At 37.4% G+C, this 16463-nt stretch overlaps 2 protein-coding genes and 1 non-coding gene across 3 annotated transcripts; 2 read left to right on the top strand and 1 right to left on the bottom strand.

The window, feature by feature from the left end:
- Positions 1-1465: 1465 nt before the first annotated feature.
- On the bottom strand, positions 1466-1856 carry LOC137959293 (signal peptidase complex subunit 1-like). Its single transcript, XM_068806699.1, has one exon. It carries the CDS (start codon positions 1854-1856, stop codon positions 1575-1577), a length of 282 nt encoding a protein of 93 aa, XP_068662800.1. The 3' UTR covers positions 1466-1574.
- Positions 1857-7325: 5469 nt separating this feature from the next.
- On the top strand, positions 7326-8810 carry LOC137958841 (shewanella-like protein phosphatase 2). The gene has a single exon (XM_068806020.1). The coding sequence runs from the start codon at positions 7378-7380 to the stop codon at positions 8593-8595; it is 1218 nt and encodes a 405-aa protein (XP_068662121.1). The 5' UTR covers positions 7326-7377; the 3' UTR covers positions 8596-8810.
- Positions 8811-9725: 915 nt separating this feature from the next.
- Positions 9726-9848, top strand: LOC137965394 (small nucleolar RNA snoR86). Its single transcript, XR_011116066.1, has one exon. It is a non-coding gene; the product is annotated as a small nucleolar RNA snoR86 (small nucleolar RNA).
- Positions 9849-16463: the final 6615 nt, after the last annotated feature.

The following is a 16463-nucleotide window of genomic DNA, read 5'->3' as shown; positions in this document are numbered from 1 at the left end:
TTAAACCATCGTCTTCCTCACGGCGTGTGTCGTCTTCTTCAACGGCAGGCCAACGGGCAATGGCCATGACGATAGAGGCGGCACTCCGACGGTATGCTGAGAGTGAGAAGTGGGAGGCCGAGAGAGCGAAAGGGAGGGAGAAAGAGGAAAAAAAATAGGCCAAAGGATCGCTGAAGGTGGGGGGGGGGGGGGGGGGGGGGGGTAGGAGCAACGTGCGACGCGCGCTTCAATTTGTTGATTTGCAAAATAGGTGTGAATCCAAATTCCCCGATATTTGCCTGAGGGAATGAAGTGACGTAATTCACTTGAAGAGTAATTTATTCTACAATAAAGTGGAAATGAAATGGAAAATTGAATTGAAGTGAGATGAATTGTTTCCACTTCAACTCATGTTTGGGTGTTAGTCCAGGCCAGTTGTAGCTGGAAAACATATTCCAGTGTTAGTGCTTGGAAGACAAATTCCAATATCCTTTTCTAAATAAAGAAGAGAATGAGTAACCTTTATGATTATAGTTTATTATAAATTAAAACAATAATTACGCGTAACTACAATAAATTATATAAAATTAATAAAAAATTTAAAAAATAACATAAGGGAATATAATAAATAAACCTAATGGTTTAATTAATTATAAAAATTGTATAATTAAACCAATTAATGATTATAGTTTATTATAAATTAAAACAATAATTACGTGTGACATGAATAAATTATATAAAATTAATAAAAAAATAAAAAATAACATAAGGGAATATAATAAATAAACCTAATGGTTTAATTAATTATAGAAATTGGATAATTAACCAATTAATGATTAAAATTCATTATAAATTAATATACTAATTACGTGTGACTAGAATAAATTATATAAAATTAATAAAAATTAAAAAATAACATAAGGGAATATAATAAATAAACATAATGGTTTAATTAATTATAGAAATTGGATAATTAACCAATTCATGATTACAATTCATTATAAATTAATATACTAATTACGTGTTACTAGAATAAATTATATAAAATTAATAAAAATAAAAAAATAACATAAGGGAATATAATAAATAAACCTAATTATTTAATTAATTATAGAAATTGCACAATTAAACCAATTAATGATTACAGTCTATTATAAATTAATATACTAATTACGTGTGACTAGAATAAATTATTTAAAGTACATAAAATAGTTAAAAATAACATAAATGAATATAATTAATAAATAAATTATTTTGTAATAACATAATATATAGTAAAACAACCTGGTCACCAAGTAAAACAACATATAGAATTATATCCAAAAGAAATATTTTTTTTTTATACAGCGACATGGAAACTGTCTCAAACTCCTCATCATAAACTTCTGAATGCATACAACCAAACATCCAATAAAACAAACCTGATACTTAGGTTCAAAACATTGTATGAATATGATTCAATGCTTAGATTAGAAACAAAGTACGAATATGATCCAACCATTAACTACATGAATCATCAGGTGACAATCACTTGTTTATAACCAAAGCAGATACTAACATTTGAAACTAAAACACATTGGCATGTTTATCAAAACCTATTTCTGGTGATGCTTAGAGGTCTTTTTTTTAGAAGTTGGAGGCTGTGGCTTTGGATTCTTTTCAACTTCAACTGGATCCAGCCAATTGAGAGGATGACGATTGAACCAGGGCCAATCAGGAACGGTTACCAATGTTGTCAGGAGAACTCCACCAGCAACGATCACAAGCATCATTTGGACGGAACTGAATGTGTAGCTAACAACAAATGCCACTACAACATGGACAACAAGCATGATCTGCATCAACATCTCCGACAATTTCTGTCCTTGCCAATCCATTTTAGCTGTGCGAAGATGGATTGACCAGAGAGAGCAGGGATTCAAGAAGCAGAATAGGTCCGTTTCGCTCAGCTATTCAATATCCAAAAGAAATATGGTGAAGTTGTATGTGAAAACATGCAGATATACAAATGCCAAACAGTGACAGGAGCAAGTATAGCAGGCAGTTGATTGCTTAAAACAGTATAGCACTTGTTCCTCATAAATTAAACTTTCATCTATAAAAAGAAATTGCTAGATAACAACAAAGAAGAGAAATACAAAAAGTAAAACTTGACCCTTTGGACAAGCCATCTTAGTATCATCAAAACAAAAAAAATTATTTTTCCCTAGCAGAAAAACAAGCCACAAAATTTACAGAGTTATGCGTACAATGTATACAGTTAAGGGGCAAGTGAAAAAGGAAAAACATGTCATACACAATAAACAGAGCACCAGATCATCTAGTGCTATAGATTATATCGATACTCAAACTTTTGGGTGGTCCAAAACATCACTATATTACCATAGAAGAATGCTTGGAATCTGACACGCGTTTAATACACCAAATTGACAGGTCTAAAAATGCAGATCAACTTGGAAAATTTGTCATCAAAGCCGAGGCATTCCAAAGGGTTAGATTACCAATAAAAACATTTGGAACAGTGTGCTGCCTAGTTAGCCTTTCCAAGACCTTTTGCAACTGTGGGCCTTGAGGACCTAGAAGAGAACACCAGTGAGTAACCATCGAGCTTAGACAAGTTAATAGTAATTAATACAAATTGAAAATCCTTGGTCTAATAATGGCTATAAAATGTACAAAAATAAATTCATGTTTCTAGTATACTACCAGTGATTCAAATATAGGAAAGCCAAAACACCAGAAAAAAAGAACAGTAGACATTTAACTCAATTTTCTTTCTTCTTCTTGTTCTTTTTCCTCTTCATCTTTTAGTTTAACAGTACCAAGAATAAAACTTTATCACAGAGTAATATATGAGTGAAAAGAGAGGAAGCAGAACAGACAGTGAGAGTAACATCAATAGCCTAAAAAATAATAAATATATCAGAAAAGTTATCAAGTATCTTTCAAGATAAAAGGGCATCTGTAGAAATTAAAACCCTAAAAGTCCCAAACCCCAACTCTAATCCCGAAATTAAACCCTATCAAGACGAAATTGAACCCTAAATCCCATAAACCCTAACCCTAAATCCCACAATTAGGCTACAATCAAGATCAATTACGCACAAAAATTAAAATTAACTCAAATACAACACTAAAGTAGTTGAAAAAAAAATTAGGGTTTCGGCTTACCTTCTGAAATTTGGGGGAAATCACCGCCGAATGGGGAAATGTATGCCTAATGGAAAAAATCGACGCTTAACTATAGAAAATCGAAGAAGATCGAAGGAAATCGAAGGATATCGAAACCGAAATAGGTTAAATCAAAGGAAATCGGGGAAGGAGGAAAGAGAAGAGTGAGAACAAGAAAGGAGAGGGAGGCCGAGAGTGAGAAGAGAGGGAGGCCGAGAGGGAAAAGAGAGAGGGTGAAGGAAGAGAAAGGCCGAGAGAGGGAGATGGGGCGAAAACGAGAGATAACAAGAGAAAGTAGAGGGAGCAGAGAACGAAGACGAGAGCCAGCAGAGAGAGCAAAAACGAGAGAAGAAGGTCGAGCGAGAGGAGAGGAGAAGAGGAAATGAGAGGGATTTTTTCTTTTCGGGGGGGGGGGGGGGGGGGGAATGAAGCGACGCCGTCGCTCGTGGTAAATGAATGATTCGGAAAAAAGGTAGGAATCAACTTTCCTCCGTTTTTGCCTGGGCAGATGAAATGGTGTAATCTCACTTCAATTCAAGTCTTTTTACACTAACACCTTATTTGTGATGACCTAGGTAATGCGGGGGGAATTCATTCCACTTCATTGTGGACTAACCCCTACCCCCCCCAACCCAACCCATTTATCTAATGAACTAGGTAATGCGGGGGGAATTCATTCCACTTCATTGTTATCTTCACAATGTTCTCCACCAGAATCATCACTTCACTTGAATCATCTTTTTCATCTTCAGATAAATCCATGTAATCTTCCATGCGTATATAATTGTGCAATATAAAGCAAGCAATCACAAATTTTACCTGGACATCAAAATCAAAAGGAGGAGCATCTTTTAAATATCGTGGACTACCCATATGATAAGAACTTTGTACTCGCCTATTATAATCATTTAAGTATGAATTGACAAGGGCAAGTATAATTGTGTAAGTTGTAATACAAATACATATTTTTCCCTATTTGGTAGATTATCTATAGATACCTTCAATACTAGATATTCAATAATGAAAACATGGTTCAAACACATTCAATTATTTATGTCTAAACATGTTAACACAACCTACACTATTAAAGAAGTTTCAACATCTATGTATTGAACACGAACAATAATAATTTTCAACTATTTTGTCATACAAAAAATACATTAAATTTCTACCCACATTTTTTCATACTACATACACATTCACTGTTTACCACAAATACTCAATAATCAATATCATTCATACAAAATTAAATGTGTCTTGTAAATATAGGTTAAAACTGTCAATATCTGTGTAAGTCTATTATATTGCATTGAAGTTAGCCATCAACCAGTCATATTGATCTTCTTGTTTCATCTTGACAAACATATCCTTCTTATCTTTGGTGTTGAACAACTGTGGGGCAAAAACTTTGACTTCTCTGGGCAAGTTAGGTAATGTCTTGATAGCTTCGAACCATTGAAGTTGTGCATCGATATGTATGGGACTAAAGATATACAAAAGGGTTGATGACATATTGTTAATGGCATCAACGACCATTTTAGTATTTTCAGCTAATGATCCAGATCTCTTCCTACGTTGAGTAGCAGAAGTTTTATCCCTAACATTTCTTGGTGCTTGGCTTCTCGATGGAGCCTCACTTGGAGACTATACCGTTAGGTATTGGGATCTCCCTAATTGCATCATCTTCATCTATGTCCTCAATCATTGTCATGGTGCAGTATTTGGAAGGTTGTCTTCTCACTCAACACTTGTTTGACTTGTTGTCCCCACTACAATAAAATTTCCAACAACTAAAGCCAATTTTTCCATATAGTGGACAACCTTCCCACCTATACTTATCGGCTTCTCTGTGCGCCTACATGAAATGTTATCGCTTAAAATATTTAAAATCCTGGTTAATAAAGCAAGAAACATAACATTCTATGCTACGTTTACAAACCTTTATGTAATCTTACCACACAATCTTACTTGCGGGGACTTTTTGGGTTGTTGGATCCCACCCAAAGCCTCTAGTGTTGAGGCATGTACTCATGATCTGATAGATTTTTTTCCAAGTCCGCATGCGGTTTTTAAACTGTTCAATTGTGTTTTGGTTCGTTGTGTCCAAATTAAACATACAAACACAATTATTGAAAACTTCATGTTTCCAAATTCCATTGGGTAATTTGTTACCCAAATTGACTTGCTCCGTGAGCAAATCAAGCATTTTACTATCTTCGTTGCACGTCCATGTGTCGTATGCTCTCTTTGTAGTTTCATTCATACTGTCCTTACGTTTCCTCCTTCCAGCCATCTAAAACATCTAAAACTCATAACAAGTAGACAATGAATCAAGAATAATTTGTTCTTCAAAAAAAGTAAAGGAGAGGGGAGGAGGAGGAAAAGAAAAGAAAAGAGGAATTCAACCTCACTCCCCCACTCCCCTCTCCCAACTTACCTTATCAATAGTAAATGCCACTAAAACATGAAGTAACATAGTGATAAAGAAACTAAAAGGCTAATGCATAAAGATAAAAAATTGAGGCTAAAGAGAACTGAAAATTGAATACAAAAGGGGTTAGTTGTATAGCCTTGTCTCCCTATGATGGGCCCTCATTTGAATTAATGCTTACATACATGGCTCAAGAAGAAAAGAGTACTTCTTGGCAGTAACTCAGCAATTCCAGCATTTGTACATTATCTAGTACTTGCAAATATATTCACACTGACCATAGATTACATACACAGGAACTGAGCCCTACAATCTACTTCACTAGAGACTCCACCTAAACTCTCAACTCCAAAGTCAGACTAGGTCTCATACCATATACTACGACCATTTTGTCAAAGCATGACCTACCCTCATCCACCAATCCGGCATGGCTACATGCATTCAGTACACTAATAAATGTGACATCGGTTGGAGCTATGCCTAATTTTTCAAGTATATATGCTTTAACAAAATGGTCACAGTAAATGGATTTCTTATCAAAAAAACAAAAAATCAAATTGAAAGGGATACTCATGCTGAACACAAAGAGGAAGTCAACCAAATCAAGAAGAATGATTCCAAACTAAGTAGAACGAACCCTAATTTATGTCGAAACACCTGAGAGAGGTTATAGAGGCAAAGGAACGATTTCGAAAATGGAGCCAAAAATAAGAAATAAGAGAAACAAACAAACAATTTAGAAACAATAAGAAAAATAACCATCGATTTCCAAAAAGAAGGGTTTACCCTAGTTTCTTTCGAATCAAGTTAGAGAGGTTGCAAGGAGGGGAGAGAAGTTGCCGAAGGTCGTCAGTGATGGGGACGATGAGAGAAAGAGAGTTAGCGTGTGCCGGGGAGAGGTTGCAGAGGGGGTAATTGAAATCGCCGAAGGTCGCAAGCGAGAGAGGTGCTGATTTTTTTTTTCTCAAAAACCCTTTCGTTCAACCCTTCTGAATTCACATTCCCTCGGGTTATACCTAAAATAGGGGAAACTGAATTACATTTGTTATTTACTTTCCCTCCCAAGTTATAGAGGGCACTAACGGCTTTTAGCGCATTTTACCCAGTGTAAGTGAAATGTATTTCACTTACAGAGGCTCCAACATGGCCTAACTCAAACTTGAAATAAGGTTCGATAAGCCAAACTTGAGATTTTTCGAGTTCAGCTTGTTAACTCGTGAACCAACTCATTCGTATCTATATTTTTATAAAAATATGCTTTACTCTAATTTTTCTTTTTAATTCCCTGATAGTAGTTGCTCGTATTTACCTCAAACCTCAAAGATGATTAATTGTTTGACCCTTTTGAGTCTATCGACATCTAATATTGTTATTTATCAATGAAATAAACACTATTGATGGAGGTGTTTGATATTTCTTTTAAGTCTATTAAGCTGATTATTATATATTAGTATGTTCCATTGTAAAGTCTTCAACTCTTATATCATAGTTTTTTCAATAGTACTAATTTATTATAATATTATTTTTTTTTATTTTTATGTTTTTATATTTTTATATTTTTATATTTTTATATTTTTAAATGGAGGTTGGAACTTGAGCTACAAAGGTTAGAAGGTTTCAACTTTGAACTTTGACCGTGTCAGACATAGGGCCCATTGACCGCACTATACCCTTGCCAGCGTGTAGCAGAGAAATTCAATTCATCTGGTCTTTTCTCTCGTAGTTTTCAGGAGTTCGACGGGCAGACATTAGCAGAGGTACCTGAGGTGGCGGAGTTACGGCGTCGGGGAGAGAACATGGAAGCGAAAACCGGCGGACAGACGTCGACGGCGGCTCCGTCTTCAATATGCAGGGACATCCATGTCCACTTCTCCTCTTTCATAGACGCATTCATCGACTTCTCCGTCAGCGGCATCTTCTTCTCCCAAAACCCTAGGTCTTCCAACGATGTCCCGGAAATCAGTACTTACTACTCCTCGCCGAATCGTCTCGTCGCCGTGGGCGACCTCCACGGAGACCTTTCAAAATCCCTTCAGGCTCTCAGCGTCGCCGGTCTCATCGACCCCGCCTCCAACCGCTGGGTAGCTAGCGCCACTACCGCCGTCCAGGTCGGCGACGTCCTCGATCGGGGCCCCGACGAGATCAAGCTCCTGTACTTCCTCCATCGCTTGAAGCAAGAAGCCGCCAGTCACGGCGGCTCCCTTCTCACCATGCTTGGCAACCACGAGATCATGAACATCGAGTCCGATTTCCGGTACGTGGATCCCAGCGTTCTCGTGCACTACGAAAACTGGGCACGTTGGTACGGAATCGGTTCCAAGATGAAGAGCTTCTGTCCTCAGCTGGGCGTCCAGCCGGATATCTTCCGCGGCATCCCGATGCGTCTCGCGGGCGTCCGAGATGAATTTCAAGAGGGTTTCCGCGCCCGCATCGCCGCTTTGCGCCCGGACGGTCCTATCTCGAAAAGATTCCTATCAAACAATCCGACTGTCCTGGTGGTCGGGGATTCGGTCTTCGTCCACGGGGGACTGCTGAAAGACCACGTCGCTTACGGTCTGGAACGAATTAACCAGGAGGTTGGGAGTTGGATTAATGGATTAAGCGGAAAACTGTCCCCGAGTTTCGTTCGAGGGAGGGATTCTGTGGTGTGGCTGAGGAGGTTCTCGGAGGAATCAGAAAGGGAATGTGATTGCTCGATGCTGGAGCACGTGCTCGCGACGATTCCCGGCGCCAAGAGGATGATTATGGGGCATACGATTCAGGAGATGGGGATTAACGGGGTCTGTCAGAATCGGGCGATCAGAATAGACGTAGGATTGTCCAAAGGATGCGGGAATGGACTACCGGAGGTTTTGGAGATTAAGGGGGATACGAAGGAGATAAGGATCTTGACTTCGAATCCCATTTACAGGAATAGCAAGAAGTTTGAATCAGGTTTGAGAGATGGAGATAAGGTAGGACTGGGTATTCTTCTTCCTGAAAATAGGATTAAGCGGGTTGAAGTGAAGGCCTGAAATCGATTCAGACAGATGAAACTGATCGATAAAATTCGAAGGATTGATCTTTGAAGTAGATACAATCGCAGCCAAAAATTTAAAGTGCAACTAGTTCTAATCTGTTACATTGTTCAAATAGGGGATTAATACGAGGCACCAGCGCATTTCGTCGGAATGTAATCGTCTCATGAATTGCGAAATATTATTTGCATCTTTCCATTCTTTTGAGTGAATAAAAGTGCTCTTGTTGATGGCAAATTCTTTAATTCAGAAAACGGCCGCCATTGGAGGCTCCAGAGGTTTTAGATTTTCTTGTTGCATTCTTTCTTTGAGCTTATCAGTAATCATTTGATCCCAATTATCGCGGAGTGCGGACAACCCAAAAGGAAGGGGGAGTCTTGCAGAGACTTCCTTTCTTTGATTTGTGCAATCCTAAGACTTTCATGTCATTTGATAGAGAAACAACGACAATTTAGTGCCTGTACCTGGGTTTCAACCTTCACGACGATGAAAGAAGTTTTCGAGGGTAATTCCGTAATTGACTTTGTCTTTTTGTGGGGTTGGCTGTCAAAAATAATTTTTTTGGAAATAAAAGTTATTTATATATGAATTTTTTGCCAAAAAACTATAATTAATATAAATAAATTATATTTCTATAAATAAAATAGCATTAAGAAGAGGTGAAATTTTGGTTCAAAATAATATCTTTAATATGGTTTAAGCTCGGTAAATAATTGTTTTTATTGGATTAAAAAGAAATTTGTTCTAGATTAATTTATATTAAATGAAAATATTTATTTGAGAACTCTTGATAAGCCTTAAACCCCACACGCGGATGCCTCTAAGGACAACATAGTCATTTTCTAAGTAACTTTTCAAACGAACCCATCTAGGGTTAGGGTTTTGAGCTTCTACCTCTGGCTATAAATTCTCTCATGATCCGTGGTTTCATAAAGACAGAAATGTTTTAGAGGACTTGAGGTGGTCTCTCTCTGGTTATTCGTCTTCCAGGTTAAGCGTGAATTCGTTTGGCAAGCCTCAGGCGTTTGGATCCTTGACGAGCTTTTCTACGTTTTGTATTTTTTATTTTTTTTATCTTCCTTGTCTGAATATTTACTTAGATGTGAAGGGGGAAAAGCCAATTAGCAGAGCAAATGCGTCGATTCCGATGGCGCCTATTTGCATTGAAGGTTGGCGATAACAAAGCAGATTCTCCGTGCCTCTCAAATTCTCTCCAGTTTTGAAGATGGCCTCGAACAAATCGCAACATTGTTTGCTTTCTTTCCCCAATCTCTTCCTTTTTTTCTTTTACTACCTACATTCAAAGCGATTGTCGGCATTTGAATCCCCTCTTGCCGTTGTAGGTTCTTCCTAGCGATTAAACTCCCCCAAAACCTTTTTACAGGCTAAATTGAGCGTTTTCCCTAAATCTACATAACCTAACAAATTAAACTTAGCTAGTAAGTCAGAGCTCTAAAGAATGTCAAAGAGAGGGGGAAAATATCAAGAGGAACTGCAATATTTTCTTGCAGCGTTCCTTTGTAAAATGCATCTACAAGTACAGCTTTCCCAACAGCAGACAGTTCCTATAGGTTCAGAAATGTCAAGTGTAGAAGAGCATGTTCACCAATTTCGTATCCAGGACTCAAGAAATGCTTGTATTCATCTATAAAAATTAAGGTTTTTGGACGTAGAAAGAGAGAGAAGTGAAAAAAAACACGAGGGAGGGGAGAGATTCCAATTGGTGGGGGAGTCCTCTCCACTCTTCTTTTCTCTTCCTTTTACTTCTCGAATTTTCTCTTATCTCTAATGACATCAAATATAACCATTAACATAATTTAATGTATAGAACAAGATTACATATAAAAATAAAATTAAGATAGTAGAGAAATGATTAAAATACCTTTGGACATGTTTTCTAATACTCCTTGAAGCTTATATCCAGTGCCTTGGTAAAGATCTCTCTCTCCAAATTGGACAAATAGAAAATCAAGTTTTGCCTCCTTGCTTTTAGATTTCCTTTTCTTTTTACGGTTTTTATTTTTAATGTCTGATTCGGTTTCGTGTAATCCATTTTAGACCGGGCCACAATATTTTTTTTTTTGTGCTTTTCCAACTGATTAAGTTGCCTCCTAAAAAAACACAATACCAGAGGTTGACTTGGTGTTCAGTTTGGACCCAACATAATTCGCATATGAGGAAACTTCAATCTTCATATGACCATGGGGTCTAAAGAAAAGACCATTTCTTGGTACCCCTTTTATATACCTCAAAATTCTTTGCGAAACTTCTAGGTCTATTTTACAAGGATGTTTCTTAAATTAACTCTATAAATTAGATATCAAATCTAATAACCGTGGCATAAATGTGTTTGTCCACTAACTTCTGATATTGTGTTCTGTCATTTAATTTTGTACTGTAGTCATTGTGGAGATCATATCCCATTTTCATTGGAATGTTAGTTGGTTTTGCTCCCAACAAACCATACTCCTTGAATATATCCGTTATATATTTTCATTGTGTCATCACAACTCCTTTGTTTTTTTACCACTTCAAAACCTAGAAAGTATTTCACCAGCCCTAAGTTTTTGAAAATTTGCAGACAGATGATACTTATCATCCTCTAAACTGGGAATATGGTTTCCAGATAAAATAATGTCATCTACGTAAACAGTTACATTACAATTTTGGATGATTTCTTCGTTACAAATAATGAGTGATCACAATGACTCATCGAGAATCTTATAGATATCACAACTTGGTTGACTTTTTCAAACCAAACTCGCGGACTCTGCTTTAAACCATAAATCTCTTTCTTGAGTTTACAAACATTATGTGTTTCCCCCTTGAGCAACATACCCCAAAGGTTGCTCTATATACACCTCTTCTTCTAGAGCAACCTACAAGAACGCAAAACTTTTTATAGTTATTAGAAAAAGAACTAAAAGATACAAAATGAGATAGAGGACAACACGGTTGTCGACATCTTAATCTCCTCTTGTCGTTGTTGGTTCTCCCTAGTGATAAAATTGAGTTGATCGATTTTTTCCAATGGCGATGAGTTATACTTTTTGGAGCGACATTCGTGTTGCTATCTTTGTAGCTTGGAAGACGAAAGACTACGAATTGGTAATGGGAAAGAAATTAAAATCTGAAAAAATTTTAAAAATTAAAATACATTCACGTGCAAAGAAAGTTGCGGAGAGTAGTCCATAACGTGTTTTTGTGAAATAAACACTGAAACGTACCCATTCTTTTGAAGAGAGTAGTCCACCTAGCTTGCACAGTTAGCCCACAATAAGTAGCTTAAACTCCCCCACAACCTTTTCACCGGCTAAATTGAGTGTTTTCCCTAAATCTACATAACCTACAAATTAAACTTGGCTAGTAAGCCAGAGCTCTAAAGATTGTCAAAGAGAGGGGGAAAATATCAAGCATGCATACAAGAGGACTACAATCAAATGATGCATTGTAGGAGAATATTTTCATGCAACATTCCTTTGTAAAAAGCATCAAGAAATGCTTGTGTTTATCTATTAAAATTAAGGTTTTTGGTGGTAGGAAGAGAGAAAAGTGAAAAAAAAAGAGTAGGGGAAGGGAGAGATTGAGAAAAGAACCAAAAGAAGGTTCATTAGAAGTCGTGCATGACCCCACCTCTATTTAATGATAGGGTTTGATCAAAATTAGAATGAAACCCTCATACATATAATAATGCTTATTTTCCTTGTACCTCCCTAATTATGTATCGTATATGAAAATTGAACCACTAAAATAAATAAATGTGTAGGACAAGATTACATATAGAAATAAAACTAAAAAAGTAGTGAAATGTCCAAAATACCTTTGGGACATATTTTCTAAGACTCTCTCAAGCTGGAGCGAATATATCCAAGAGTCCCTTGTCACAAAAGATAAGAATTCTAGCATTTCAAATCTCCATATTGGACAAATGAAGTAACTACCTCATTCTTTATCACAACATCCCGAATAAAATGGCAATCTCTTATATGTGTTTAGTCCTCTCAAGATAGATTGGATTGCTTGCAATGAAGATGGCTACTTGCTTATCAAAGAACATGTTCATCGGTTCACTTTGGTAAAAACTCAATTCCTGTGAGACCGATCCCCACATCAACTCACTCACTGTGTGAGCCATTGCTCTATATTCAGCTTCAAAACTAGATCAGGACATAAAATATTGTTTTTTGCTTTTTCAACTAATCAAGTTGCTTCCTAAGAAAATACAATACCAAGAGCTTGACTTCCTGTCCAGTTTGAACCCAACATAACCTGCATCAAAGAAAATTTCAATTTTCATATGGCCATTAGGTCTGAAGAAAAGACCCTTTCCTGTGCCCCTTTTAAATACCTCAAAATTCTTTGCGCAACATCAAGCTGTATTTTGTGAGGATGCTCCATAAACCAACTCACTGCACTTACTACAAATGAGTTATCAAGTCTAGTAACCGGAGATCATATCCCACATCCATTGGAGTGTTAGTTGGTTTTGTTCCCAACAAACCATACACCGACAACATATCGGTTGTTATATATTTTCGTTGTGTTATTGCAATTCTTTCTTTGTTTTTTGCCACTTCAATGCCTAGAAAGTATTTCGACTGCCCCAAGTCCTAGGTTTAGAAATGTGCAGACAGAAGAAACTTAGTATCCTCTATATAAAAAATATTGCTTCCAGATAAAATAATGTCATCTACTTAAACCAGTAGCACCACAATTTCGAATGACTTCTACATCACAAATAAGGAGTGATCACAATGACTCCTCGAAAATCCCATAGATATCACAACATGACTGAATTTTCAAACCAAAGTTGCGGACTCTGCTTTAGCCCATAAATCGCCTTTTTGATTTTGCAAACTTTATGTCTCCCCTTGAGCAACATACCCTGGTGGTTGCTCCATATATACCTCTTTTCAAGAGCACCATACAAGAAGGCATTTTTATGTCCAATTGACATAGGGGCCATCCTTCTTTGAATGCGAAGAGGTCTCAAGCTCATCCATGCCATAAGTTTGAGTGTACCCTTTTGCTACTAATCGAGCTTTATACTACTCAATGTAACCGTCAACATTGTATTTTATTATATAAACCCATATGTAGCCAACAACTATTGCCCCTGAAGGTAAATCACACAAATTCCAGGTGCCCGATCTACTATGCCTCCTTTTCAATATCCGTAGCTTGTGTTGGAAGATAGGCCTAAGCCCACACGACCAAGGAAAACCCACATGACCAAGTATGTTGGAAGATGAGTCCAAACCCATAATACCAAGGAAGACCCACACATCCAAGAGATGTGGAAGATGGACCTAAGCCCACATATCAAGGATAAAGCCCATAGGCCCATACAATGATGGCAGGATGGTAAATAAAGAGTAATTGGATAGAGATATCACAGATGTAATTAGTTTAAGTTTTAGGGGTATTATTGTAATAATATAGTTTGATTAATCTATAAATTGAGCTTCAGGGGAAGGATTAGGATCAACAAGTCCATAATCTCTTCTTCCTCTTGTTTTCTCCAAATGAGTATCTTTCTCTTTTTCTCCATGAGCTAAATCCATGGAGTACTGAAAATTAACATGGTATTAGAGTATTGATTTTCAGGACTCGGGTATGTTTTTCAGAATTCCAGAAACTCATTTTTTCTTTTGCTCATATTGTTGTTTTATTCTTCGTTATTGTTGGAACTTCATTTTATTTTTTATATTGTTAATCTGGTTCTCTGGCCTCAAAATAATCTCAATATTTTGCCGGTGATGAAACGACGAAGGAGCAGATAAGAATCTCCTTGACAACACATCTTCCATTTTTTCATTGTTGTCTAGACATCTCTGTTGCTGTGTGTTTGTATTGTTGCTCAGCCAATTCATGCTATCCATTGCTCTCTACCGGAAGTTGCTAATAAATTGTATTCTACTGGAAGTTATTTGGAATTTGATCCATCAGTATATCCAACCTGGTAATCCGAAGCCTTCTGCTGAATCTGCACGAAGCCAAGCCATTTGAAAGTCTCCTATTTGGCTATAGCCTTCTCCAGGTATTTTCTTGATCCAACCCAAGATCATCATCATATGCCAAACTGCCAGGACTCGGAGTTGCAATCGCTATCTCCAACATTATTTCTGGAAGGAAGATCATATTTCCAGTAGCCTTCAATCTCGTCCAGTAAAAATCCTTCAAGTTGGAAGATAGTATTTTTAGATTTTATTTCTGCTCTGTTATTTGGGTATTGGTTCTTATTTCGGAAAGTTCTCCACTAGAAGTTTAATTTTTCTATAAGGTCACATCTGGACTGAATTATTTTTAGAAAGCCCTCTCTGTTCGGAAGCGCATTGTTGTTCCGCTTTGCTCGGCTGACGGGGAAGACGACCCACTATTGCCGATTTAAATTGTTTCCGAAGACAACAAACTTCACAACGTTCTAGGGTCTGCTCGGCAATCACAAGCACTGAGTTGTCGTCTATGTTTTTATCCTGTCGCTGGCATTTCCATACCAAGATACAGATTTATGAGCTTCCAAAAAAATTTATCTTCCTCCGCTAGATTGATTTTATTGATTTTTACTTGGATGAGTTTATTCTGGAAGTTGTATTGCTCTACTCAATAAATTACTGTATCTGCTCGGTTGAAGCTTGACTAGCAGTTTGTGATTTTCTTGGATTTTTGTTATTCGTTGATATCTCTACTTTTGTCAAAGCATTTATTTTCGGAAGTATTGAGCTGGTAGGAAGTTTTCAGACGTTATCTTCGAAAGATATACGTGATATACATAATGAGATACGAATCCCATGAACTTCTGAATTTTTTTTATCTTCCTAAGTTCGAAAAGATCACGAATCTATTTTTGGAACCTCCTCTGCCATTCCGGAGACGATGGACTTCTTATTGGCCTTCTTATTTTGAACCAGCTGTTGTTTCCTTTTTTCAAAAACTATCTGGTTGTCTTCCGAGATCTCTCGCTACTGTCCCATATTTGCTCGGCGCTAGCTCTGCGGCGGGGAAGAAGATGAATGTTGCCCATACAAGTTTCCTAACTTTGGATACCTAAATTAATCAGTGCCGGGCCGAGCCTTTTCCGAATGAGACCTAGACCGAGCCAAGTTAACCTAGCAACCCAAGCGTTGCTCCCTTATGTTCTACATAGTTAACTCGGACCAACTCGAATCAAGACAACCCGGTTCGGGTCAACCTGACTCGGGCCACTTGTTTTTTGTATCGGTTATAAGGTTCCGTGTTCCAAGTTTTATACATATTTCTGCCGCGACTCGGCTATGTTGGTCTACTATTTGACTCGGCGTGACTCGGTTTTTTTTTCTCTGGCTAGATTCTTATTTTGAAGTATTGACAACTTATTCCTTGGTCAACATATTATTCAGTACATATACTTGCATTGGATTATTTCATGGGTCCTTTTACAAGGTTTATTATTTTGGTTCATGTTATATGTGTTGGAAAGTGGTTGTGTTATATTCAGCTACAGTTATTATGCCTCTTTAGATGAGACATTATTATTGAAGAAGAGGTGGCCTCAGTAACAATGGACCCACTACCCCCTTGAATTGGCATTTATTACTCCTACCACTTGAGAGTCGTTGTCCTGTGGGGGGCCACAGTGATGGAGGAGTTTTTTTACACTTCTGAGCATTGTGTATAAACTCACTACCTACAAAAGTTAAAAGTGGCATGTTAGAAGATAAGCTCAAGCCCACACAACCAAGGAAGACTCACATATCTAAGATTATTATAAGATGGGCCACACGACCAAGGAAGACCCACAAGATGGGCCCAAGCCCATAAGAAGTAGGACCCACAATGATTACCATGAGGTGGCATCCTTATCACATCAGTTGGAAGATCAAGAA

This window comes from Aristolochia californica, unplaced genomic scaffold (assembly GCF_029961685.1).
Source record: "Aristolochia californica isolate CCGP_79_NKW_82.1479 unplaced genomic scaffold, dmAriCali1.0.hap1 SCAF_1, whole genome shotgun sequence".
NCBI classification, from domain to species: Eukaryota; Viridiplantae; Streptophyta; class Magnoliopsida; order Piperales; family Aristolochiaceae; genus Aristolochia; species Aristolochia californica.
The sequence above is the reverse complement of the archived record's forward strand: the minus strand, read 5'-3'. Positions and strand labels throughout refer to the sequence as shown.

Bases quoted from the DNA above. Each gene is read 5' to 3' on its own strand.
- LOC137959293 (XM_068806699.1), bottom strand. From the start codon at position 1,856: ATGGATTGGCAAGGACAGAAATTGTCGGAGATGTTGATGCAGATCATG.
- LOC137958841 (XM_068806020.1), top strand. From the start codon at position 7,378: ATGGAAGCGAAAACCGGCGGACAGACGTCGACGGCGGCTCCGTCTTCA.